Source organism: Bison bison, unplaced genomic scaffold (genome assembly GCF_000754665.1).
Source record: "Bison bison bison isolate TAMUID 2011002044 unplaced genomic scaffold, Bison_UMD1.0 scf7180017864228, whole genome shotgun sequence".
Lineage (NCBI taxonomy): Eukaryota > Metazoa > Chordata > Mammalia > Artiodactyla > Bovidae > Bison > Bison bison.
The window spans coordinates 5,053,722-5,079,403 of NW_011494800.1; the positions used below are offsets into that span (position 1 = coordinate 5,053,722).

Sequence of the window (25,682 nt, forward strand, 5' to 3'; positions counted from 1 at the left end):
CCTTAGCATCATTCCTTCCAAAGAAATCCCAGGGCTGATCTCCTTTAGAATGGACTGGTTGGATCTCCTTGCAGTCTAAGGGACTCTCAAGAGTCTTCTCTAACACCACAGTTCAAAAGCATCAATTCTTTGGCACTCAGCTTCACAGTCCAGCTCTCACATCCATACATGACCACTGGAAAAACCATAGCCTTGACTAGACGGACCTTTGTTGGCAAAGTAACGTCTCTGCTTTTCAATATGCTATCTAGGTTGGTCATAACTTTTCTTCCAAGGAGTAAGCGTCTTTTACTTTCAAGGCTGCAGTCACCATCTGCAGTGATTTTTGAGCCCCCCAAAATAAAGTCTGACACTGTTTCCATTGTTTGCCCATCTATTTCCCATGAAGTGAGGGGACCAGATGCCATGATCTTTGTTTCTGAATGTTGAGCTTTAAGCCAACTTTTTCACTCTCCACTTTCACTTTCATCAAGAGGCTTTTTAGTTCCTCTTCACTTTCTGCCATAAGGGTGGTGTCATCTGCATATCTGAGGTTATTGATATTTCTCCCAGCAATCTTGATTCCAGCTTGTGCTTCTTCCAGCCCAGTGTTTCTCATGATGTACTCTGCATATAAGTTAAATACCCTCTAAGGTCCATCTATGTTATCACAAATGGCAAGATTTCATTCTTTTTTTTAATGGTTGAATAACATGGCATGGAAGTTGAGTTTTGAACAGGTTCCCGGGTGATGCTGATGCTGTCGGTCCATGTACTGAACTCTGAGTAGTTAGGCTGTATACAGAAGCCAAGATCTGTTAGCATCCCTCTTTCCTAATGGCTCATTGGAGGTGACAGAGCAGACCAAGATAGTGTAGGTGAATTAAAGGAGGTCTGTCATCATTAACAGAACCAAAACCTCTCAGAAGTCAAGTAAATTGACAAAAGAGGGCAAGATAATGAAATAAACTGGTAAATAACAAAACAATAAGCAAGTGGCCACTTCCCCAGCTTTTGCAAATTGTCTTCCAGGAACTGAACTGTAATAATAACTTTCTTTTTTTGTTGTCTGTGGAACTCCCCAACCAGGGATTGAACTTGTGGCCCCTGCAGTGGAACCTCGGAGTGTTTTTTATTATTATCTATGTGTTTGCCTGTGCTGGGTCTTAGTTGCGGCGTGCAGAATCCAGTTCCCCGACCCGGGATCAAACCTGGGCTTCCAGCAGGGGGAGTGTGAAGTCTTAGCCCCTGGACCACCAGGGAAGTCCAAAGCAGTTTTCTTTTATTTTTTTCTTAAATATTTATTTACTTATTTGGCTGCATCAGGTCTTAATTGCTGCATGTGCTTAGTTGCTGTGTGGCATTTGGGATCTTAGTTCCCCAGCCAGGGATAGAACCTGCACTCCCTGCATTGGAAACACTGAGTCCAAACCACTGGACTGCCAGGGAAGTCCTGGGATTATAATTTTTTTTTAATTGAGTTTTTTTTTTTTTTTTTTAAGATTCTGTTTAAGGACTGTGGTGGTGTGGAAGTTGGTAAAGACAATATGTAGGAACTGGAGTTTTACCTTAGAGTACATAATTTTGGTAGTGTTTTGAATAAGACCAAGAGAAAAGATGTCTCAAACTTAATCTTCTGCATTAGAAAATCTGAATTAAACAGACAAATCCTTGATCCTATCAGTAGTATTTTTTTGAAGTAGCAGATACTCATTTCATTGAAAATCAAAATGATAAAGATATTAATTCAGTTGAACAATGGAATCCTGTTTGTATGTTCTTCTGACATTTGTTTAGTAAATTTCTTTGCACTATATTTTATGCTAAAGCGCTTTTAGAAATAGCTCACACAATCGATTGTTTAATAATATGTGTAATTTACTCTTATGTTGTCTTATATTCTAACAGTATATTTTGGAAGATAATAATGAGGAAATGTTGAAGTTGACATTTTTTTTCTCACAAAAACTACTATGTTAATTTTATGGTCTTTCTAGGAAGAGAGCTTGTGTTGTTTGATAGTATCTCCCAACTTTAGTTTAATAGCCATTTAATAAGGATTATCATTTCTAATGCTCTCAGCATTGAGAACTGTAGGGCGCTGACTCCACCCTCAGTATGAAACTGTTACAAGACTGCCCGCAAGAGGCAGCGCGCGGGAGTTTTTTCCACCTGTGTGATTTATTATTGATGCTATAATTGTGTCACTTTGCCTAGGTTCCTTCAATCTAGGGATTCAGGCTTTTTCATCTCCAAGAATGGGGGGAGTAGGATCTGTCATGCTCACAAGGTAGAGAAGAAGATCGAATGAGGTAGATACAAAAAGCTTTGCTCCCTGGTTGCAAGAAGGTGAGCTTCAGTTCAGTTCAGTTCAGTCGCTCAGTCGTGTCCGACTCTTTGCGACCCCATGGACTGCAGCACGCCAGGCCTCCCTGTCCATCACCAACTCCCGGAGCTGACTGAAACTCATGTCCATTGAGTCAGTGATGCCATCCAACCATCTCATCCTCTGTCATCCCTGTCTCCTCCCGCCTTCAATCTTTCCTAGCATCAGGGTCTTTTCAAATGAGTCAGTTCTTCGCAACAGGTGGCCAAAGTACTGGAGTTTCAGCTTCAGCATCAGTCCTTCCAGTGAATATTCAGGACTGATTTCCTTTAGGATGGACTGGTTAGATCTCTTTGCTGTCCAAGGGACTCTCAAGAGTCTTCTCCAACACCACAGGTTGAAAGCATCAATTCTTTGGCGCTCAGCTTCCTTTATAGTCCAACTCTCACATCTGTACATGACTACTAGAAAAACCATAGCCTTGACTAGACGGACCTTTGTTGGCAAAGTAATGTCTCTGCTTTTGAATATGCTGTCTAGGTTGGTCATAGCTTTTCTTTTAAGGAGCAAGCGTCTTAACTTTGTGGCTGCAGTCACCATCTGCAGTGATTTTGGAGCCCCAAAAAATAAAGTCTGACACTGTTTCCACTGTTTCCCCATCTATTTGCCATGAAGGTGAGCTTAAGGTCCCATATACTTTTCTGTATCCAGTGACCACCATTATACTTGATGACCATTATACTAATCTTCTGTCCTTTTGCTTATGGCAGGAGTCATGAGCTGGAGGGGGGGTGGACTTTGAAAAATATGAAGCCCAGTAGAAACACTGATTACAATGCAGGAAATATCAGACTGGAGACAGACAGCACTTGTGAAGAGTCAGTATGGAAAAAGGGGCGCTATTCTGAAGGAGATCAGCCCTGGGATTTCTTTGGAGGGAATGATGCTGAAGCTGAAACTCCAGTACTTTGGCCACCTCATGCGAAGAGCTGACTCATTAGAAAAGACTCTGATGCTAGGAGGGATTGGGGACAGGAGAAGAAGGGGACACCAGAGGATGAGATGGCTGAATGGCATCACTGACTTGATGGACATGAGTCTAAGTGAACTCCAGGAGTTGGTGATGGACAGGGAGGCCTGGCGTGCTGCGATTCATGGGGTCGAAAAGAGTTGGACACGACTGAGCGAGTGAACTGAACTGAACTGAACTGAACTGAATATGTACTGAAACTCACTGTGATTACCTCTACCTGTGCTTCTATGGCCCTGAGCAGAAGGAGGTCAAGAACAGGACACAAAACATGACTGCTCTCAGACAACTTGCACTGGCATGGCAGGATTTCCTGGTTTGATTACTATTCCCCCAAACCTCCCCTTGCTCCGGATTCCTACACAGAGATGTACTCATGGTGGACTACAAGGGGATTTTTGTTGATTGAACTTGGAACAAGGGGAGGAGCCTTTGGAGAATGACTGTATTGGGCCTGAGTATATCATGAGATGGATTAGAAAACACCTCCAGCATCAATTTCTGGTCTCTTACTCTTCTAGAACCTTCAGTGTTATGGCACATGCATAATGTTTCCAGCTAATCAGTCTTCCCTTCCTTTTCCCCACATTTGTTTGAATACCTTTCATGTGCCAGGCGCTGCCAGGAAACCAAAATTCTTAAAGATGCAGTTGCCCCCGCTGAAGGAATCAAGTAAGGAAGACAGGTACATAAACAGGTTGTCTTTGCACCATCAAAATCCTTTTGGGTTTCCTGTTGTCTCAAAGGTAGTTTCAGCTCCTCAACTTGAGTGAGTCAGGTTTTCCAACTTTCTGTTCCTCTGTTCCTTTACACTTTTTTTTTGTAAATAACTGATGATGCCCATTTGGGTCATGCTAGTCTTTCATGCCACCGCCGTTCCTCTAGCTTGGAGTGTCACACCTTGTCCTCTCCAAGTGCAGTTTGGTTCCATGTAGCCATTGACTTAAAACATGTTTAAAACATATTTCTCGTGCTAGGCTGTGGGAATAGACAAGTGATACCTACTTCTGCTTTCCAAGGACTTGGGTTTAAGCGGGAACTTCCGAGTCCTGTCTCCCTGCTCTGTAGGGCCATGTATTTGCCGTCGCAGCAGATGCTGCCTTGCGGTGTTGTCTGTGCGTGCTGTCTTCCCACCGTGCCGAGAGCTCCTTAAGGGCCGAGAGCAGAGCCTGGCACAGCGCTCGCACATACGGCGTTTGGCGAGTGCTTGTTGACAGCATTACAGTGCCTTCCAGCCTGGGCCAGGAGGGGCTGGCATTGTCTGCTCCCACTTCTGCTCTCCTTGCTATTTCAGATTTCCTCAAGGTAATATTTTATCTTATTTGCACAGCATGCGATGTAACTGTTGTGTTTCTAGAGTGATATTAGAACTTTCTTTGACCCAGCATTTCTAAAACTGGTGAGTTTTAGAGAAATTAGTTTTCAATGGGAGTTAAAACACCATAAAGTAAATTTTATTAACAATTAAGTATCTAAAGAGCTAAATACATTATTCTTTGGAAACTTGTATCTGTTAATGTGAGGCTAGAGGAGTGTTTTTCCCACCCCCCTAATTTTTCCACGGAAATTAATTCATGCTTATTATGAACTGCAGACATTACAGGAGAGTACAGCGTAGAGAATGAATGCCCCTTTTGCTCCCACCACCAAGCAGTAATCATTAAGAGTTTGGTGAATATTCTTTCTGATTTTTTTTTTCCTATGCTTAAAGTCACTTAGATCCTTGAAGTATATGTAGTCAGATCAATTCCCTGAAAGTCCCAATTCTAATATATAACCCCTGTTTTGAAAATACATAGATAGGTAAGCCTTTCTTTTGCTCAGATAAACTTTTTAAGGCTATCCTGTGTTTAGCTCTGAAAAGACCTCCCTTCTTTGATGGTTCTTAAATTTTCTATCCTTAAAGCTCACCCCATGTAACTCCTTCATATGCACAAAAAAGCTATTCTTTTTACAATAAAGGCTTATTTTTGTATACAGCCTTTGATTTTCACATTTATTAACTCATTTAATTTTCATTATTGGTTTTGATGGAGGTAGAGGTCAGAAGAAGGGTGGTGGCCAGCCCACCCTTATCTTGCTGTATCCGGTCCTCCGTCACGTGGAAAGTCAGTAATATTGTCCTCAGAGGCCCTTCTGGAACCTCACTGGACCCTTCCCAGGGGACTCCACTTTCAAAAACACGGATTGCTTTTCAAAGACAGAATTCTTTAATACAGAAAAGGGTTCTTTGTCTTCTGGGTATGCATGTGAGGGCTTCATTTCTTAACTTGATTTTCAGTGATTCATTATGTGACCTTCCAACAAGTTCCTTCTCTTAAGTCTTAAAAAAGTGTGGAGAGCTGATACTGAATAAAAAGAGACTAACACATGTAGTTTGAAAACTAGTGGGAGTCCTGGCAGTGGAACCTGGGTGGGATTTCAGAGAGGAGCTCGTGGGCAGACTAGTGTTGGTGCTGCCGTGCTCCAGGAGGCTGACTGACTCCTGCCCTGGGCCTTGGCTGGGACCAACTCGTTGTAAGTTTGTAAGCTAGTCAGATCCCTTTGACCAAGAAGATCATCAGGCTCTGGGGATCTGACTCTTTGAACCAAAAAAGGAAAAAGACCTGATTGATAAACTATAGTTTCTTAGTTTATATTTAACCTTTATGTGCCTTTGTGAAATGGAGGAAATAAGAGCACTTGTTTCATAGGGTTATTTTGAGGATTGAAATGATGTGATTCAGGTTATTCATTAATCAATGTATTGAGTAGATTTGGAGTGCTTGGGAGCAGTGGCAGATGGTGAGAAGTGATTAGATTCTGGATGTATTTTGAAGATAGGGCTGACAGCATTTGCTGATGAATTGGTGGGATGTGGAGTATGAGAGCAAGAGGAGTCAAAGAGGACTTCAAGGCTTTCGGCTTGAGCATCTTGGAATGATGGAGCTGCCAGTTGGCTGAAATGGGACAGTGTGGGAGGAGCAGGATTAAGGGCTAGAAACAGGAGTTTGAATTTCAGATATCCAAGTGAGATTTGAGGAAGGTAGTTGAGAAAAAAATCACTCGAGTTCAGGGAAGAGGTCCAGGTTCAAGCTGTGGATTTAGGGGTCATTGGTAACAGATGGGTATATGGATGTGTTGGTGGTAAAGAAAGGATGAGATGGTTGGATGGCATCACTCATGCGATGGACATGAGTTTGAGCAAGCTCCAGGAGTTGGTGATGGACAGGGAAGCCTGGCGTGTTGCAGTCCATGGGGTCGAAAAGAGTCAGATACAACTGAGCAACTGAACTAACTGCTAAGTGGTAAAGAACCTGCTTGCCAGTGCAGAAGACAAGAGACGTGAGTTCCATCCCTGGGTCAGAAAGATCTCCTGGAGGAGGGAATGGCAACCCACTCCAGTATTCTTGCCTGGAGAATCTCATGGACAGAGGAGCCTGGCACCCCTGGGGTTGCACAGCATCAGACACAACTGAAGTGATTTAGCACAGCACGGCAACAGATGGCATGTAAAATCATGGATTAGACGAGATCACTAAGGACTGACTGTAGAATGAGAAGTGCCCGGAACAGTGAAGGCTCAGTTAGTGTTGGCAGTTGTTCCCACTATTGCTGTAATTACTCATTATTCCTGTTTATTGGAACAGTTACCGTACTGCCAGGTGAGCCAGAATCTCTCATTTCTTTTCTTAGTGCAAATCTCTTAGAGAAAAGCAGTATTAGAAACTTCTGTAGGGAATATATCATCAGAATCTGGGGGGGTTAGGTGATCCTCCCTGAAGTCATCCACCCACAGAGCTGGATAGACTCAAGCATTGGGCTTCAGTAGACCTGGGTTTGAGTCCTGGCTTTACTCCACCAGCAGTGAAACCTTTTTCAATCTCAGCTGCTTCATTTGTTCAGAGGGGGTCACCTTGCACCGATGTAGGTGGAGTCAAGGAAGTAAATGTCAGTTCCCTCCCCTCCACGCTCACAGGGGCTAGGACTCTATCCTAGGGCCAGTCAGGGTTCCTGCTCTGAAACTTACGGGATATTGATGTTCTTTCTCTCTGCTGCTTTTAAAGACCTATCCCAAGGCAATGGCACCCCACTCCAGTACTCTTGCCTGGAAAGTCTCATGGACGGAGGAGCCTGGTGGGCCACAGTCCATGGGGTCGCTAGGAGTCAGACACGACTGAGCGACTTCACTTTCACTTTTCACTTTCATGCATTGGGGAAGGAAATGGCAACCCACTCCAGTGTTCTTGCCTGGAGAGTCCCAGGGACGGGGGAGCCTGGTGGGCTGCTGTCTCTGGGGTCGCACAGAGGTGGACACGACTGAAGCGACTTAGCAGCAGTAGCAGCAGCACTTGTGAATAAGGATGACCTTCCCTTGTGAGATGTAATTCATTGCAGTTAATTAGATTATAGTTTATATTTCTTTAATTACAGTTTAATTTTAATGGGATTTAGAATACAAGTTTGTCTTACAGTATTACATATATTCTTTTTGAATGCAGATAAAGATATTTAGTGTTCATTCCTAAAGGCTTCAGCTTTCAAAGGGGAGTGATTATCTCTGCTTAACCCATGAAAATAGCAGAGTTACCATTTCTGAGCCCTCGTGACCCTTTGTAGCAGCCAGAGCTGCAAAACTTCTCTTGGTAGTTCCTAGTATGGTCTTCAGGAAGGATATTTAAGGAGCAGTTCTAATACCAGAACTGTTGAATCTGTCTGATGGATGGTGTGGACCACTCCAAGAAGTAGTAGATTTCCTCATTGTTAGAAATGTTCAAGCAGGTGCAAATATCCAGTTATAAAGTGAGTAAGTTGTGGAGATGCAGTACACAACATAGTGATCAGAGTTAATAATACCGTATTGTATATCTGAAGACTGTGAAGAGAGTAGCTCTCAAAAGGTCTCATCACAAGAAAGAAACTTGCTTAACTGTGATGGATGTCAACAAGACTCACCGTGGTGCTCACTTCTCAGTATACACAAACATTCAACCTACATGCTGTCTTCGTTGTTTAATCACTAAATCATGTCCGACTCTTTTGAGACCCCATGGAATGTGGCTCACCAGGCTCTTCTGTCCATGGGATTCTCCAGGCAAGAATACTGGAGTAGATTTTTGCCATTCCCTTCTCCAGAGGATCTTCCTGACTCAGGGCTCAAACCTGCATCACCTGCATTGGTGGGCTTATTCTTTACCATTGAGCCACAGGAAGCCCAATGCGTTGCATACCTGTGACTAATAGAATGTTATGTATCAATTATGTCTCAATTTAAAAAAAAGATTATGCTCTTTCATTGTAGAAATAGATATGTTAAAAAAAAAAGTTTTTCCCCTCCCTTGGTATCTCATGTCCCAGAGAAAACCTTTGTAACCGGTTATGTCCATATTCTCTTAGATTTCCTTTTACCTGTTTAGATAGTCCCCAAAATATGATTACCCTGTTTTTTCATTTCTTATTTAGAGAATGTGATTGGTTCTTAGGACCGATTAAGCCACTTGATTTTCCCTTGTTTTTTATCCTCTGGGATTAGTACAGAAATAATAGGTCACCAGTGTTGCCTTTGTGTTCTTTAACTCTCTGCCTGGAAAATGTTAAATTCTCAAATACTGTAAATCATTTGCACCCTGTGGTCCCTTTGGAAAGCTTTTAAAATAGTTTCTTTAAATAGCTGTAGTACTCTTAAGTATCACCCATTACCTTTTTATTGCCCATTTTCTTCAAAAGAGACATGAGTAAATATGGCAACAATTTTACTTTTATTGATTCTATGACCTTTTCATTAAAATAGCCACTTGACAATAAAGCAAATCCATATCTAGATTTCTAAACATTTATGAGGCAACTTCTTTAATTAGATCTTCAGAAATGTTGTGGCCCTTAATGGAGCTCTTTCAGAATGCTATCATTGAGCTGTGTAGAGTAATATAAACTGCTGCTTGCATAGTACCCCCACTAGCATTTAGTAGAATTTATTGATAATCACAGTCCCCTGAAAGACAACTACCGTCGTTTAGTTCTATAGCCTTTTGTCATGTGTGTGTTAGTGTCTTGGTCGTGTCCAGCTTATTGCGTGTCCAGCTTATCCCCATGGACTGTAGCCCACTAGATTCCTCTGTCCGTGGGATTCTCCAGACAAAATACTGGAGTGGGTTGTGATGCCCGCTTTCAGGGGATCTTGCTGACCCAGGGATTGAACCCAGGTCTCCTGCATTGCAGATAGGTTCTTTACCATCTGAGCCACCAGGGAAACCCCTTTTGTCATGAAAGTGAAAGTCGCTCAGTCATGTCTGACTCTGCGACCCCATGGAGTATACAGTCCATGGAATTCTCCAGGCCAGAATACTGGAGTGGGTAGCCTTTGCCTTCTAGAGGGGATCTTCCCAACCCAGGGATTGTACCCAGGTCTCTTGCATTGTAGGCGAATTCTTTACCAGCTGAGCCACCAGGGAAGCCTCATACATACTACTAAACTGTAACAACCCTTTAGGTGCCTGATAGACTAAAAATACTTACATGTTTGTAGAATCCTGGGTTCATTACAGCATTTTTTTTCATACTGTAGAATTGTGAAATTGTCTATAAGTGGATTATAACTGAAGTTAAAGAATTTATCATTGCTGTTCTCGATTACTTTTAAAGCCTTAAATTTTTCAGTGGGCAGGTTTGGGCGATAAGCATTAGCTTTATTTGTTAATTTTTTGGCCATGCTGCATGGCACTGCAGGATCCTAGTTCCTTGATCAGGGATTGAACTCATGCCCCCTTGCAGTGTAAGCAGAGTCTTCACTGGATCGCCAGGGAAGTCCCACTACCCACTTTAAAAAATTTGTTTTTAGAACATTCTTACTTGGTACCATTTTGTTTTCCAAGGCCAAACTTGCCAGTTACTCCAGGTGCCTCTTGATTTCCTACTTTTGTATTCCAGTCCCCAGTGATGAATAGGACATTTTTTTTTTTGGTGTTAATTCTAGGTCTTCTGGATGTTCATAGAACCGATCAACTTCAGCTTCTTCAGCATTGGTGGTTGGGGCATAGACTTGAATTACTGTGATGTTTAATGACTTGCCTTAGAAATGAACCAAGATCATTCTGTCATTTTTGAGGTTGCACCCGAGTACTGCATTTTGGACTCTTATTGATTATGAGGGCTACTCTGTTTATTCTATGGGATTCTTGCCCACAGTAGTAGATATAATGATCATCTGAATTAAATTTGCCCATTCCTGTCCAGTTTTAGTTCACTGATTTCTAGGATGTCAGTGTTTGTTCTTAACCATCTCCTGCTTGACCTCGTCCAGTTTACCTTGATTCATGGACCTAACATTCCACGTTCCCATGCAGTACTGTCCTTTGCAGCATCAGATTTTACTTTCCTCACCACATCACAGCTGAGTGTCATTTCCGCTTTGGCCCATACGCTTCCTTCTTTCTGGGGCAGTTAGTAGTTTTCCTCTGCTGTTCCCCAGGAGCATATTGAACACCTTCCAGCCTGGGGGACTCATCTTTCGGTGTCCTATCTTTTTGTCCTTTTATACAGTTCATGAGGGTCTCATGGCAGGTATAATGGAGTGGTTTGCCATCCCCCCTTCTCCATTCCATCCTCCTCCTCCATCTTACCTGAGAAACCTGTGTGCAGGTCAAGAAGCAACAGTTAGAACCCTGTATGGAACAGCTAGCTGATTGGTTCAAGATTGAGAAAAGTGTACGACAGGGCTGTCAGCTGTCACCCTGTTTGTTTAATCTATATGCTGAGCACAGCATGAGAAATGCCGGGCTGTCAGCTGTCACCCTGTTTGTTTAATCTATATGCTGAGCACAGCATGAGAAATGCCGGGCTGGATGAGTTACAAGCTGGAATCAAGATAGGCGGGAGAAACATCAACAACCTCAGATACGCGGATGATACCACTCTAATGGCAGAAAGCAAAGAGGAGCTAAAGAGCTTCTTGATGAGAGTGAAGGAAAGAGTGAAAGAGCCGGCTTAAAATTAAATACTAGTTAAAAATCTTAGATCATGGTATCTGGCCCCATTACTTCATGCAAATAGAACAGGAAAAGGTGGATGTAATGACAGATTTCCTCTTTCTCGGCTCTGAAATCTTTGCAGATGGTGACTACAGCCATGAAGTCAGAAGATGATTGCTTCTTGGCAGGAAAGCTGTGACAGACCTAGATAGTGTGTTGAGACATTACTCTGCCGACAAAGGTCCGTATAGTCAAGGCTATGGTCTTCCCACTGGTCATGTATGGTTCTGAGACCTGGACCCTAAATGAGGCAGAATGCCAAAGAATTGAGGCCTTCAAAATGTGGTGCTGGAGAAGATTCCTGCAAGTCTCTTGGACCTCAAGGAGATCAAACCAGTCAAGGGAAATCAACCCTGAATACTTGTTGGAAGGACTGATTCTGAAGCTCTAGTATTTTGGTCATCTGATGTGAACAGTAGACTCTTTGGAAAAGTCCCTGATGCTGGGAAAGATTGAGGGCAAAAGGAGAAGAGAGCATCAGAAGATGAGGTGGCTGGTTGGCATCACCAATGCAATGGACATGAACTTGGGCAAACTTCAGAAGATGGTGAGGGACAGGGAGGCCTGGCATGCAACAACAGTTTGGTACCATAGTATCTATCAGACTGTAATTGTTGGCTTTTAAAAACAAGCATCTTGAAGGCATTTTATTTTGCTTGATAAATGCTCAATAAGGATGTTGAAAGAATGGATAAAATCTTCACAGTTGAGTTATTGCCCCATGTACTTTTATGTTGTACAGTAACACTCACACTAAAATAGACTGTTCACTCTGCTAACCTCCCAACTCCAGTTATCCTGCGTTCTAACTTCATTGTCTACCTTTGTGTGCTTAGGCAGTGCAGAGGGGAGTTTTACATATAGAGGAAAGAGGCAAATTGGATGATCAGAAGTTCTAAAGTAGATTCTCATTTCTGAAGCTTCTCCTAAACAGGATCGCTTGAAATCTGGATCTTTTATTTCTGTGAGTTCTCGAGGAAGAGGTCTGTGGTCTGTCACTCCAGTATCAGAAATGTCTGGTGGCACTTCCCTGATGGTTCAGTGGTTGGGACTCTGTGCTTCCACTGCTGAGGGTCCAAGTTTGATCCCTGGTCTGGGAACTAAGATCCCACATGCCAAGCAGCCAAAAAGTAAATAAAAATAAATATAATTAGAAACGTGTGGCACTCAGTAAGTCCTCAGTAGATGTTGAAGGAATGAATTGGTTATCTTTGTGATTTGTTCTCTGGGGACTTCTCTGCTATCATTTGTCACTAAATTGGGGTAAAGGTGATCTTGCTGTGTTAAAAGGTTTGTGCTGGAGTATATAATTAGTGGTAAGGAACTGGATGTTTTCATCTATCTAATTACCTCTAGTGACCGCAGTGACTTTGCTTGGTATTATCATCGCCATTTAGCAGATGAGAAAATAGGCTCAAAGAGGATAAGTTACTCGAACACAGTTGGTGAAAGAAAGAGGTAGAACCCTGGCTTGGCACACTGCCCGGAGTCTGTACCTGCTCTCAGGATTAACAGGCTCTTGATGAATTGTTCTTGGTACCAATAAAGCTGGATATAGGAAATTTGATTTTGTGGAGCCCAAAGAGGATAGCACTGTATGCGTTGAAAAAATTTTTGAGGACTTCAACTCTGAGTGGCCCTGAATCTGACCAAGAATTTTCCCTGGGGAGTATTTTCAGTTGCTTACAAGTTGGGGAATAATGGAGGCAGGATGCTGGAGGAGAAGGACCAGATGAGAAAGGTGTAGCATGAAGGATCAGAGTTGGTTTGTTTTTTAAACTGTAACACATTTAAAATTAGCAAGGATAAAGACTAGTACAATGACTGCACCCACCACAAAGCTAATTAAACTTTCATATGATGTTTATTTTAGATCTTAAGAAATCATTACAGCTATACCTGAAGCCCTTGGTACATCCCACTTTGTATTGGTTTTATTCATATGTTAGAGTTTCTGTTCATATTGATAAATAGAACATTTTAGTACATTCACTGTTAACTGCAAAGTTATGTTATAGAGTGTGAATATGCCCGTATATTCTCTAGCTGATGATGATTTAGGATGTTTCCATTCATTTGCAGCCTCCCCATTGTGACAGTAAGCACTTTTTTTGCTCCTCTCTGCACATGTGTGTCTGCCTAGGAGAGGAAGAGCTGTGTATGTGCACCTTCCTTCTGCCACATCTTCTCAGATGGCACCCTCTCAAGTAGGGGCTGGTTTACAGTTCTGCCATGGTGCATGAGTGCAGGAGAGATGCTAAGCCAGAGAAAGGACGGCGTGAGGAGGAGCATCCTGGGAAAACTTGACTATTTAAAGAAAATCAGAAATATATGGAAAAGGGTAAAGAATGCCTGCCAATGCAGGAAACACGAATTCAGTCCCTGGGTCGGGAAGATCCCCTGGAGAACGAAATGGCTACCCACTCCAGTGTTCTTGCCTGGAGAATTCCATGGACAGAGGAGCCTGGCGGGCCACAGTCCGTGGGGTCACAGAATTGGATATGCCTGAGTGACTAACACTTTCCCTGGTGGTCTCGTGGTTAGGACTCTGCCTTCCAGTGCAGGGGGTGCAGATTTGGTCCCTGGATGGGGAACTGAGATCCCACATGCCACAGGGTGTGGCCAAAAAAAAACCCAACACAGCATTGTAAATCAACTATACGTCAATAAAAGTTTTTTTTTTTTTTAAGAAATATATCAGTACAGTAAAAGGAATCTCTTGCGCAAAAAAAAAGCTATTAATCTTAGCTCATTTTCCTTCTTTAAGATCAAGAGTGAGTTTTTATTGAGCTTAAACAAAGCTTTTATGTCAAATATGCTGAAAATTTTGCCCGCTCACACTGTTTGTATGATTCAGAATCTGCTGAGTGCTACTGGAATGCCACATGAGAACAAGCAAAACTGAATGACTTCTTTGTTTTTACTGGGGCGGGTGAAATTTGAATAACATAGTATGAAGAGTCCTACCATTAAAAAAAAAAACAAACCTGTAATAATTTTCTTGTGTTGTGTATTTTCTTTTGGGAGTGCAATTTAAGTTGAACTTAGAATTGAGTCTTCTGAAGTTAAGAAAAAAATCTGATTATGGAGCCAAGCCTTTGTTCCAGTCAGAAAAATTCTATACCCACCAAAAAAAACCCCACATGGTTTTGTTCATAACAATCTGTTGCTGCTGCTGCTAAGTTGCTTCAGTCGTGTCCGACCCTATGCGACCCCATAGACGGGCAGCCCACCAGGCTCCCCCATCCCTGGGATTCTCTAGGCAAGAATACTGGAGTGGGTAGCCATTTCCTTCTCTGATGCATGAAAGTGAAAAAGTCAAAGTGAAGTTGCTCAGTTGTGTCCTACTCTTAGCGACCCCATGGACTGCAGCCCACCAGGCTCTTCCGTCCATGGGATTTTCCGGGCAAGAGTACTGGAGTGGGGTGCCATTGCCTTCTCCTAACAATCTGTTAACTATGTCCTAATCATAGCATCGCTCGGGCCTGTTAGCAGGAAATAAAAAGTTGTCTGCTAGCTTCCTTTTTTTGTTTTTCGATTGAAGAATCACAAACGTACAATATTAAATCAGTTTCAGGTGTATAACGTGATTTAATATTTCTGTACATTACAAAATGATCACCATGATTAGTTTCCATCTGTCACCATACAAAGTTATTACATTAATATTGACTGTATTTCCTATGCTGTTCAGGACATCCTCATTTATTTTATAACTGGAAGTTTGTACCTCTTAATTCTCTCCATGTATTTTGCCCGTCCTCCACCCCCTCCCCTTCAACCAACATCTTTCTTCTCTTTTGCCCTTGTTCACTCTTGTAATAGAATTACTAGTTAAAATCTCACAATCCAGAAGTAATAAGGAGGAAGTGGGGAGGGAGGGAGAGGACACAGATCAGTGGTTTTCAGCACCAAGCTGGGTGGTGGGCTGGTACTAGCTAGCACTAATCTGCAGAAGCCAGCCATTCTGTCGGGCGCAGTGACCCTGTGATAGCACGTGCTGGCGCTTCATGAATTGGAGCCCATTCTTATTTTACAGTAAGTGAGCCCACTTTGCAGGGACGAGGATTGCTTTTCTTCAGGGCCTCTGCACATCCCCAGGTGATGCAGAAACATCTGAAAACCCCCGGCTTCTATCAGATGACCCTACTGGAGCCTTTTCCTACCCACACCGTCCTCTCTGTGTGGAATCCTCTCCTCTCGTCTTCTTCGGATTAAGCCTATCTTCTTTTGGTGGTTCTCAGACTTCTTATTCTCAAGATTTCTTTGTACACTTAAAATTTACTGAGGATCCACCTTCCCTGGTGGTCCAGTGGTTAAGAGTCCACCTTCCAATGCAGGGGACATGAGTTCAAGCCCTGATTGGGGAACTGTGATCCCATATGCCTCAGGGAAAGCCCAAGACGCACAACTGAGACCCAACACAGCCAAATAAAAACAATAAATATTTTTTTAAAATTACTGAGGCCCCAAAGAGCTTTTATGTAGGTTATACGGATCAACATTTACCATATTAGCAGTTGAAACAGAAATTTAAAAATACTTATTCATTTTAAACAATAAGCCCCTTTACTTTGTTAACATTAACAAATAATATATGTGTGTGTGCGCTGAGTTGTGTCCAACTCTGTGACACTATGGACCATAGCCTGCCAGGCTCCTGTGTCCATGGACTTGTCCAGGCAAGGGTACCAGAGTGGGTCGCCATGCCCTCCTCCAGGGGATCTTCCCAACCCAGGGATTGAACCCACATCTCTTACATCTCCTGCATTGGCAGGTGGATTCTTTACCACTAGTGCCACCTGGAAAGCCCCAATAAATAATATATTTTTATGAAAAAGTTTCCCATTCCTTTGGAAAATGTGGCTAGAAGACTTTTAGACAGTGTTTTGCATTTTATAAACTGGCTAGGAAGATGGTTGGATTCTCGTCTATATTGGGTCTCTTGTAGCATCACTCATTGGTGAAAAGGCAAATGATCTTAGTATTTTTATGAAAATAGTTTGACCTCGTGGAGCCCCCTAAAAGGGTTCCCAAGACCCCCAGGACTCCTGAATCTCACTTTGAGAATCGTTGCTTTAGATCTCAGTTCTCTGGTCACTTCTCCAGCGAAGCCTTCCCTGACCTCCCTCACAGGTCAGACTTTCCTATTTTATGCATTAATGTTACACCTCTCGTTTGTACCCTTTATTAAAGTACCATCTTTAATGTTCTATTTCTGCTACTTGGCTCCTTGAGATTCAGGATCCTGTATGGGTTTTGCTCACAATTATATCCTCAGCCCTTATTGCAAGGGCCTGCCCCTGTGCTGGGCATTCAGGACATGTTTGAATAAATAAATGAGTAAATCAGTTTAAATAAGCAGACTTCTTGGGTTCAACTTGATTATAGACTTTCCCTTGAAATGTAAGGCCTTGTCTGAATTGTCTACCTGGTGTCTGCATTCACGGCATCTGTTCATTTCCTTTTTTTCCCAGGCTGCTCCTGTTGCAGGGCCATTAGGCTCTGGGTCTGCCAAGCATTCTGTTCATGCTCTGTCTCACCCATTGCACTGCATTATAGTTCCCCCACCCCCTCACTCATTTTTTAAAAGTAGTTTTTTTTTTTTTTTTTATATCTATTTATTTACTTGGCTGCACTGGGTCTTAGTTGCTGCATGTGGAATCTAGTTCCCTGACCTGGAATCAAAACCAGGCCCCCTGCATCGAGAGCATAGCGTTTTAGCCACTAGGCCACCAGAGAAGTCTCTTTATTTATTAAAAATATTCTCTGAAGAAAGATGATCATGAGATTATCATGGTTTTTATTTTGTACGTTTCTGTATTTTCCGAAATTTCTGTGAACAAACCTGTGTTAACTTTCAGATGAGAAAAGAGAGTTACTACACCTGGAGGTGACGTACCACGGTGTAGTTACCACACCTGGAGGTGACGTACCACGGTGTAGTTACCACACCTGGAGGTGACGTACCACGGTGTAGTTACCACACCTGGAGGTGACGTACCACGGTGTAGTTACCACACCTGGAGGTGACGTACCACGGTGTAGTTACCACACCTGGAGGTGACGTACCACGGTGTAGTTACCACACCTGGAGGTGACGTACCACGGTGTAGTTACCACACCTGGAGGTGACGTACCACGGTGTAGTTACCACACCTGGAGGTGACGTACCACGGTGTAGTTACCACACCTGGAGGTGACGTACCACGGTGTAGTTACCACACCTGGAGGTGACGTACCACGGTGTAGTTACCACACCTGGAGGTGACGTACCACGGTGTAGTAACTACACCTGGAGGTGACGTACCACGGTGTAGTAACTACACCTGGAGGTGACGTACCACGGTGTAGTTACTACACCTGGAGGTGATGTATCACAGTGTAGTTGAGGAAGTTTCATGACCCCATCTGTGGCCGTTTCCATACTCCTCACTCCAGCATGACCGCCTATTTAGTATCTGTTTTAGATATTTTCCTTTTTTGTCATTTCATTATAAATGGAATCATACCTTATATGGTTATGTGTCAGATTTCTCTTACTTAGCATGATGTTTCTAAGGTTCATCCATGCAGTAACATGTATCAGTATTATGTTGTATGAATTTTCTGTTTACCCATTTGCCAGTTGATGGCCATTTGGATTGTTTCCACTTTTTCACTAGTATGACTCATTTCCTGGTGACTTGAATAGTAAAGAATCTTCCTGCAAAGCAGGAGACCCAGGTTTCATCCCTGAGTCGGGAAGATTCCCTGCAGAAGGGAATGGCTACCCACTCCAGTATTCTTGCCTGGAGAATGCCATGGACAGAGGAGCCTGGTGGCTACAGTCCATGGAGTCACAAACAGTTGGACACACCTGAGTGACTAACACTCTTCACTTTTTCATGACACATTTACATCCAATTCTTGTGAACAGTTTTCATTTCTCTTGGGATGGAACATTGAATGGAATCATTGGGTCATATCATACGCTGTTGAACTTTTAAAGAAACTGCCAGACTCCTTTATAGAGTCACTGCATCATTTTATCCCCCCCACCTCTCGCCCCTGCCCCATCTAGATTCTTGAGAAACTTATTGAGAAAAGGGAATGTGACTTGTTTATCTTTTCAGTCCCCTTCTCCATGGCTCACTGGCCTGTCTTAGCATATGCGTGCATGCTGAGTCGCTTCAGTTGTGTCCTAGTCTGTGTGACCCTATGGACTGTAGCCTGCCAGGCTCCTCTGTGGGATTCTCTAGGCAAGAATCCTGGAGTAGGTTGCCCTGCCCTCCTCTAGGAGATCTTCCCTACCCAGGGGTTGAACTCGTGTCTCGTGTGTCCTGCATTGACACGCAGGTTCTTCACCACTAGCGCCACGTGGGAAGCCCCACTTAGCATATAGTTGACACTTAATTTTTATTGAATGTGTCACATTGGATTTGAAAAGACACACACGCTGCAATTACAAGTAAATATAAAAATTTTGACCTAAGAGAAATCATGTTCCCAGTGCATGGGTTACTTACAGGTTCTTCATTTCTCAATTGTTTTGCACCTCAGAATGTATAGGGTGGATGGTATGGAGGAGTAGAAAGAAAGTCCAAGAGAGAGGGGATATATGTATGCATATGACTGATTCACTTTGTTGTACAGAAGAAACTAACATAACATTGTAAAGCAAGTTTACCCCAATTAAAAAAAAAAAAAGAATACATAGGATATTCTGTAGGTGTTCTGGTTTCCAAACAGGAATTATGGTGATCAGGTATTTCTAAAATGTTTGTTATACATGGATATCATTCTGTCAGCAGATGTTTGTTGTGTCCAGGTCCCAGGCCCTGTAGTGTAAACTGGGTAGTCTTGATCCCTACCCTCAAGGACGTGTGGTCTAGCCATCTGGTTTAGGAGTCAGCCAGCTTTTTCTGGAAAGGACTGAATACTAAATGTTGAGATTTGAGGGCCATATGGTCTTGGTTACAAGTATTCACCTTCACATCGTGACCCCAAAGTGGCCACAGACACCCAGTAAACTAGTGAGTGTGGCCATATTCCAATACAACTCCGTTGACAAAAACGAGAGGAGGTTGAACTTGGCACATGGGCTGTAGGTGCTGACTCTATATCTAGTTCATTCGTTTCTCTGTCTCTTCTATCCAGAGCAGCAATTTTCATATTTTCAATGAAACTTTCAGCGTCTTATTTGCTAGAATTAGGTGAGGTGAGATTGTTGAAGAACTTGATCTCATGCAAACAACTAAAAGCTAATGCTTGTTTTTTTCTTTTGCACTTTTATCTAGGACATTTTATTTCCTTACGTCAAAGAAAATGTTGAAGAGTATCTGCAGGCACATTGGGAAGAAGAGGAGTGCCAACAGGATGTCAGGCTTTTGAGGAAACAGGTTGGGACGCTTCTGTTCCCTTGCTTCTGCATTCCCAAGGGTGTTAGAGCTGCGGACGCCTGCTTAGGAATCCACATAATTAAACGGCCAGATCATGGCAGTTTGTTGTCTCCACAGTTGCCTCTTTCTGGAGCTGTTTCAGTTGCATACAAATATCATGTATTTATAAATAAACTAAATCATTTCTGTGTGGGATGCAGGAAGGTCTTGTGCCATTTCGTCACATTTTTCATGAATGTCTCCTTGCCACCACACTTCATCACCTCGTTCTCCACTGTCTCCTCCCCACGGCATAAGGCCCTGCTGCCCAGCCACAAAACTCCTGGGCCCGCATCTCTCACCCCAGCTCACTCTCGGCCCAGTCTTCTTTTTTTAATTAAAAAATTTTTATTTATTATTTATTTTATTTTTTGGCTGCACTGGGTCTTCATTGCTATACAGGCTTTTCTCTAGTTGCAGTGAGCAGGGGCTACTGTAGTTGTGCAAGAGCTTCTCACTGCAGTGGCAGCTTCTCTTGTTGCAGAGCATGGGCTTTAGGGCACGTGGGCTTCAGTCGTCACACCTCCCGGGCTCTGGAGCACAGGCTCAATAGTTGTGGCTTACAGGCTTAGTTACTCTGTGGCAAGTGGGATCCTCCTGGACCAGGGATCGAACTTGTGTCTCCTGCATTGGCAGGCGGATTCTTTACCACTGAGCCACCAGGGATGCCCCTCCGCCCAGTCTTTATACCTGCCTTCAGTCGCACATGCTCTGTTCTGCTCTGACTCCTACCACTGTGCTCTGTGGAACTCCTCTTCTGTTGTTTTTCTTATTAAAATTGCTTCACTGGCAAAGGTCTTACTGTGCAGAGCAAACTCTCTGGCGATTCTTTTTGGAGTTAATTTTCTACATGGGACAATGTGGGAGGCTCTGTAGGTTCTTTCGTGTTAGGAGTTCAGATTGAAGAGAATCACAGCCTCTGGGGCGTGGGGCGTTTGGGTTTGTTAAATTTTCCACGTAACTCAGGGTTAGTCTGAAACATTCCCCTCTTCACCTTTTTTTGGTGTCTCAACGCTTATTGTGGAAACATACATATGTCTTGCCCATTGTAGTACACGAATCATTGCGTCTTCAGGGGTTGGGCATACACATTGTCACAGGCTCAGTAGCTATTAGGGTTTGCAAGATGTGGGCCGATTGCAGGAGACGTATCTGAACCAACCCCAGGCATCGCTTCACTGGTTTCTTTTCACTGAATTCCAGGCATAAACTAAGCTTTTTGTGATTTCTTCCTCAGTCAGTTATAGTGCGGAGAAAATGATCAGATTTAACTGAAGCCCTGGTTTGATCCTAGTCAGTGAATCAACAAACCAGCTCTTATTATAACATTTTATCGTTTTGTGCTCTTTCTTCTCATATACAACATGCCTCTCAGTTTAAGTTTCAGCTTTAGTGATACAGGAAAGCTGTTGTAAACTTACTAATTATAATCCACTATTTTTTTAGGAATCATTCATTTCAGTCTCAAAGCCTAGGATACTTTAATTTGTGACGGTGCTTGGAGCTTATGGTAGTGGGGGAAGGTTGGTCTGCTAGTTTTCAGGTATCGTTTAAGGGATCTCTTCATAGATTTCGTGTTGTTGATGACTTTTAAAGGCTGAAGAGGACTCCCACCTGGATGGGGCTGTTCCAATCCCAGCAGCCTCCGGTAATGGAGCGGACGACCCGCAGTGGATGATCCAGGCCGTGGTGGATAACGTGTACTGGCAGATGTCCCTGGACCGGAAGACCACGGCACTGAAGCAGCTGCAGGGCCACATGTGGAGGGCGGCGTTCAAGGCTGGGCACATGAAAGCGGAGTACGTAGCTCCAGTAATTTTGCCTAGAAAATCCCATGGACGGAGGAGCCTGGTAGGCTGCAGTCCATGGGATCGCTAGAGTCGGACACGACTGAGCGACTTCAGTTTAACTTTTCACTTACATGCAATGGAGAAGGAAATGGCAACCCACTCCAGTGTTCTTGCCTGGAGAATCCCAGGGACGGGGAAGCCTGGTGGGCTGCCGTCTATGGGATTGCACAGAGTCGGACACGACTGAAGTGACGCAGCAGCAGCAAGAGACTCAACGCTTTATCCACGCCCTAAAGCAAATGCGTTTCCCAATAGTTTTCTCTCTCCAGTGCAAGTTGCATGACTTGCAAAGTAGCTAAAAAATCAGCATTCTTTTTAGTTCAACGAGTGAGTATGTTATTTCTTTTTTTTCCAAAGCTGGGATAAATTTAGTTTACCCAGCTAAATTGTCCAGGCCTATATCTGGCTTGGTGTGGTGGTTGGAAACTTTTAACCCCAGCCTTAGAAAATGGCGACTTCCGTGAGCTCAGTCATACCTGATCCTTAGGGTATGTGTGCCAGCGCCGTTGGGTGCTTCCCGGGACTGTGACCGGCTTCTGCTCCGTTGGAGAAGCGAGATGGTGTGAAACGATGCACCTGCCACCGCGAGGTTCCTCCGCCGGCAGTGCCGCTTTTCCACAGACCCTGGGGTCAGAGCACTCCTGCCAGAGGAGCCTCGTGAGTCCTGTGTTGCTAAGAGAGTCTTAGTAAGTCACATCTCTTAGGATTTTAGGGCATTGCCTGATGTAAAGCCTAGGATCCAAGACTGTTACTAGCTGCTTACATTTCTTTTTTCTGTCAATTGAGATGCCGTTCCTTTAGGTGCTTTACAAGGGGGCTTCCACCTTTTAAGGATGCTTGAGAATTTCAGGATAGGCCAGTGATGTGGAAGTCAACACTAGTTAGTTCACGTTGTAAACACCCGGAGGAGTGGAGCCAGGTGACCGTGTCACAGGAGTCAGCCCTGCCTTCTCGCAGCCCTAGTTCCTTAATTATAAAACCAGGAGCTTGAAATAAATCATCTTAGATGTCTGAGCCCTGCTTTGGAGCAATATCAGTCTATAGATTCAACATAGAATAATCCTGCCTCTGAGTGAAAAGTAACATACGAAGTGACTCACAATTATGGGAACTAGTTTTGAACTAATCGTCAATCCCTTTCCTTCAGTTTGTGTAATATATTGAGTTGTGTTTCATCCAGCAGAAGACTTCTCTGACATTTTCCAGGTAATCCTTTATAACAGACTGGTTCCACCTCCCAGGTTTCTTGTGCTTCTCTTTTCACCCATTTCCTGTGATGTTCCCTCCCTGAACAGAACACATTGTAGAATTGGTGAACAAGTTAGTGTCAGGATCCAGAAAACCAGACACGACGCTTTGCTGATCAGCAGATATGAAGTGGTACATGTCTCTTAACTGATTTGTTCCATACTTTTTTTCTGTAGAATAAAACTTGAAGTTATCTTAGTTCTCAAGAAATGTAGTTCTGTTTTCTAGCTAATCAAAGACGAATAGCTTTGAGCCCCACCAATTTTTTTTTTTTTAGTTGTTTGACTACAGATCTTTCTAAAAGCATTTCTGTGCTTTCTTAAGGCACACTGGACATAACCTTTTCTACTCATGAACTAATCAAAGATTACACAGCAGTACAGTATTACTGTTTTTTGCTTTTTTGAATTCCGTAGAAATTCCTTAGGACTTTAAACATTGGCTTTCTTATTTTATCTCTCTGTCCATAATCACTTTTACTGTCATTAGGGTGACTGTCCCCTCTCCACTGAAACTGCTTCTGATCTATGACCTGACTCTCTGGGGCACGCTCATGACATCTGCAGGAGCTCACAGCTCGTGGAGGTGCTTTCCCTGGTGTCCATTTGTACACAAGTAGAGAAACTCGTGGCAGCGTGTGACTGGTTTTCATCCGGCCGGAATAACCTCTTCCTGCGTTTTGCCTCTGTGCTCTTCCCTCTAGGTTCTTTGAAGACGTGGTTCCGGCCGTCCGGAAGTGGCGAGAGGCTGGGATGAAGGTGTATGTCTATTCTTCAGGGAGTGTGGAGGCGCAGAAACTATTATTTGGGCATTCTACAGAGGGGGACATTCTTGAGGTAGGTGGCCCGATTGCTTTTTTTTTTGGACACCGTCAAAGCATAAAATAGTGACTGTGAATGCTACAGTTATAAACTAAGTCAGCATTCAGGTAATTGCCTTTACATATGCTGTGTGAGTTGAAAAAAGTGGAAAAAACGGGGAATACATTATGGAAGGGTGAACTGTAGCCCTGGTCCCAGGCTTTGTACCACTTTGTAGAAGTTCTTACACTTAGCTGCCCATAAGGAACCTGGAAAGTTTGTTAAGGATGTAGATCCCTGGGCCCCGCTTCATAGCGCATCTTGACTCAGAAGGTCTGGGGTGAGGGTCATACATGTGCATTTAAAAATATCCACCCCAAGTGATTCTGGTGACTAGTATTAAAACTAGTTATATGTATATAGCTATGTATATAGATCGACCTGTCTGTCTATATATCCATCCACATCCACATTTATTCATCACAGATAAATAAGACCTGAGTTAGCTTATAAACCAGCTATCTTGTCAATATTAGAAAATTGTCAGCCCAGAGGAAGGGAACCAATGGCTTTTGGTTGTTGAAGGTGTCAGGTATGACGTGTGATAGTGGCACATAACTTTGTGGTGGTGGTGTAGTCGCTAAGTCGCGTCCAGCTCTGGCGGCCCCATGTGGGATAGCCTGCCAGACTCCTCTGTCCGTGGGATTTCCGGGAAAGAAATACTGGAGTGGGTTGCCATTTCCTTCTCTAGGGGGTCTTCCTGACCCTGGGTCTCAGAAAGGGGCACACAGACTTCTGGAGTGCGTGAGAGGACACCGCGGTTTCATTTGTTCCCAGTACTTTGGAGACAGATTTTATTTTAGCAGAATCCTCATTCTTCTCGAAGAGAACTGGCCATGTTATTGCACAAAATGACTTAAGGCCACCTATGAACACTTCTTGGACCTGAGAAAGGCCTGGCTAGCTTTTCTGTCCCACTGTCCCTGCGCCCCCTGGTGGACAAGATGGTCATTGGAAAAGGGAAAGAAATGCTGAGTAACTGAATACAGGCCAAACTTAATGTTACACAACAGTTTACTCAGCTAACTATTTTTTTTAAAGTAAATACTTATTGACCCTTTACCATATGCAGAAAAAGGTTTGGCTTTGAAGATTGTCACAGTCTATTTTACTTTCCTTCTTTTCATCTTGGTTCTAAATCAAATATTAAATAAAATGCTTTCATTGATAAAACCCTTTCTCCTCTGAATACAGATTTAAGCTTCTTTTCTGCTATCTCTGATAAAACAATCAGGTCATAGGAGACAGGACATAATAATTACCTACTAGGTTCAGTAATGAATGCTTTATTCTCCACTTGCTCCTTGTGAGACAGACTTGAGAAAGAAAATATGCAAAACCATTCTTAACTTTAAAAATCTCAATACACCTTAATTTCTTTGAGTGATTGTTTTTAGTTTGAGTGTTTTTAGTTAGGCTTATTTTTAGTTTGTGAAAAGTTCTGAAATTCAAGAGATCACATTATATAATGTGTGTGTGTGCTCAGTCATATCCAACTCTTTGTGACCCCTTGGACTGTAGCCCACCAGGCTTTTCTGTCCATGGGATTTCCCAGGCAAGGATACTGGAGCAGGTTGCCATTTCCTCCTCCAGGGGATCTTTCTGACCCAGGGATCGAACCTGCAGTTGCTGCATTGGCAGGTGGATTCTTTACCAGTGAGCTACCTGGGAAGCCTGCCACTGTTACTGCTCAAAAATGATAGATAAAATATTGGGTTCAATAGAATTTCAAAATGTTTTATTTAGAAAATCAAAGTTTCTTGGAAGTAAGATAACAGCTTACTAATAAGGCAGGTTAGAGAAATCCGTTCATGCTGGCATTGAAAGGACAATGTGGAGAACCTTTTCATCAGAGGTGAAAACCAGTTCATAAGTTGTTTGAGTGCATATAGTATTGTAATGGTAGAAAGTAGGGCATATATATTGGAGAAGGCACTGGCACCCCACTCCAGTACTCCTGTCT

At 43.1% G+C, this 25,682-nt stretch overlaps 1 protein-coding gene across 5 annotated transcripts in view; it reads left to right on the forward strand.

Annotated features, from left to right (window-relative positions):
• The window catches only part of ENOPH1 (enolase-phosphatase 1), a 39,031-nt gene that overhangs the window by 8,111 nt on the left and 5,238 nt on the right, over positions 1-25,682 (forward strand). For 4 of the 5 annotated variants that reach the window (XM_010845916.1, XM_010845918.1, XM_010845915.1 and 1 more), the window contains exons 2-4: positions 19,621-19,722; positions 21,358-21,560; positions 23,563-23,695. In XM_010845916.1, the coding sequence (XP_010844218.1) occupies positions 21,436-21,560; positions 23,563-23,695 (258 nt within the window). In that variant the 5' untranslated portion in view covers positions 19,621-19,722; positions 21,358-21,435. Of the gene's footprint in view, positions 1-3,991; positions 4,021-19,620; positions 19,723-21,357; positions 21,561-23,562; positions 23,696-25,682 lie in introns of those variants that run through there. The other variant, XM_010845919.1, reaches the window with a different exon arrangement.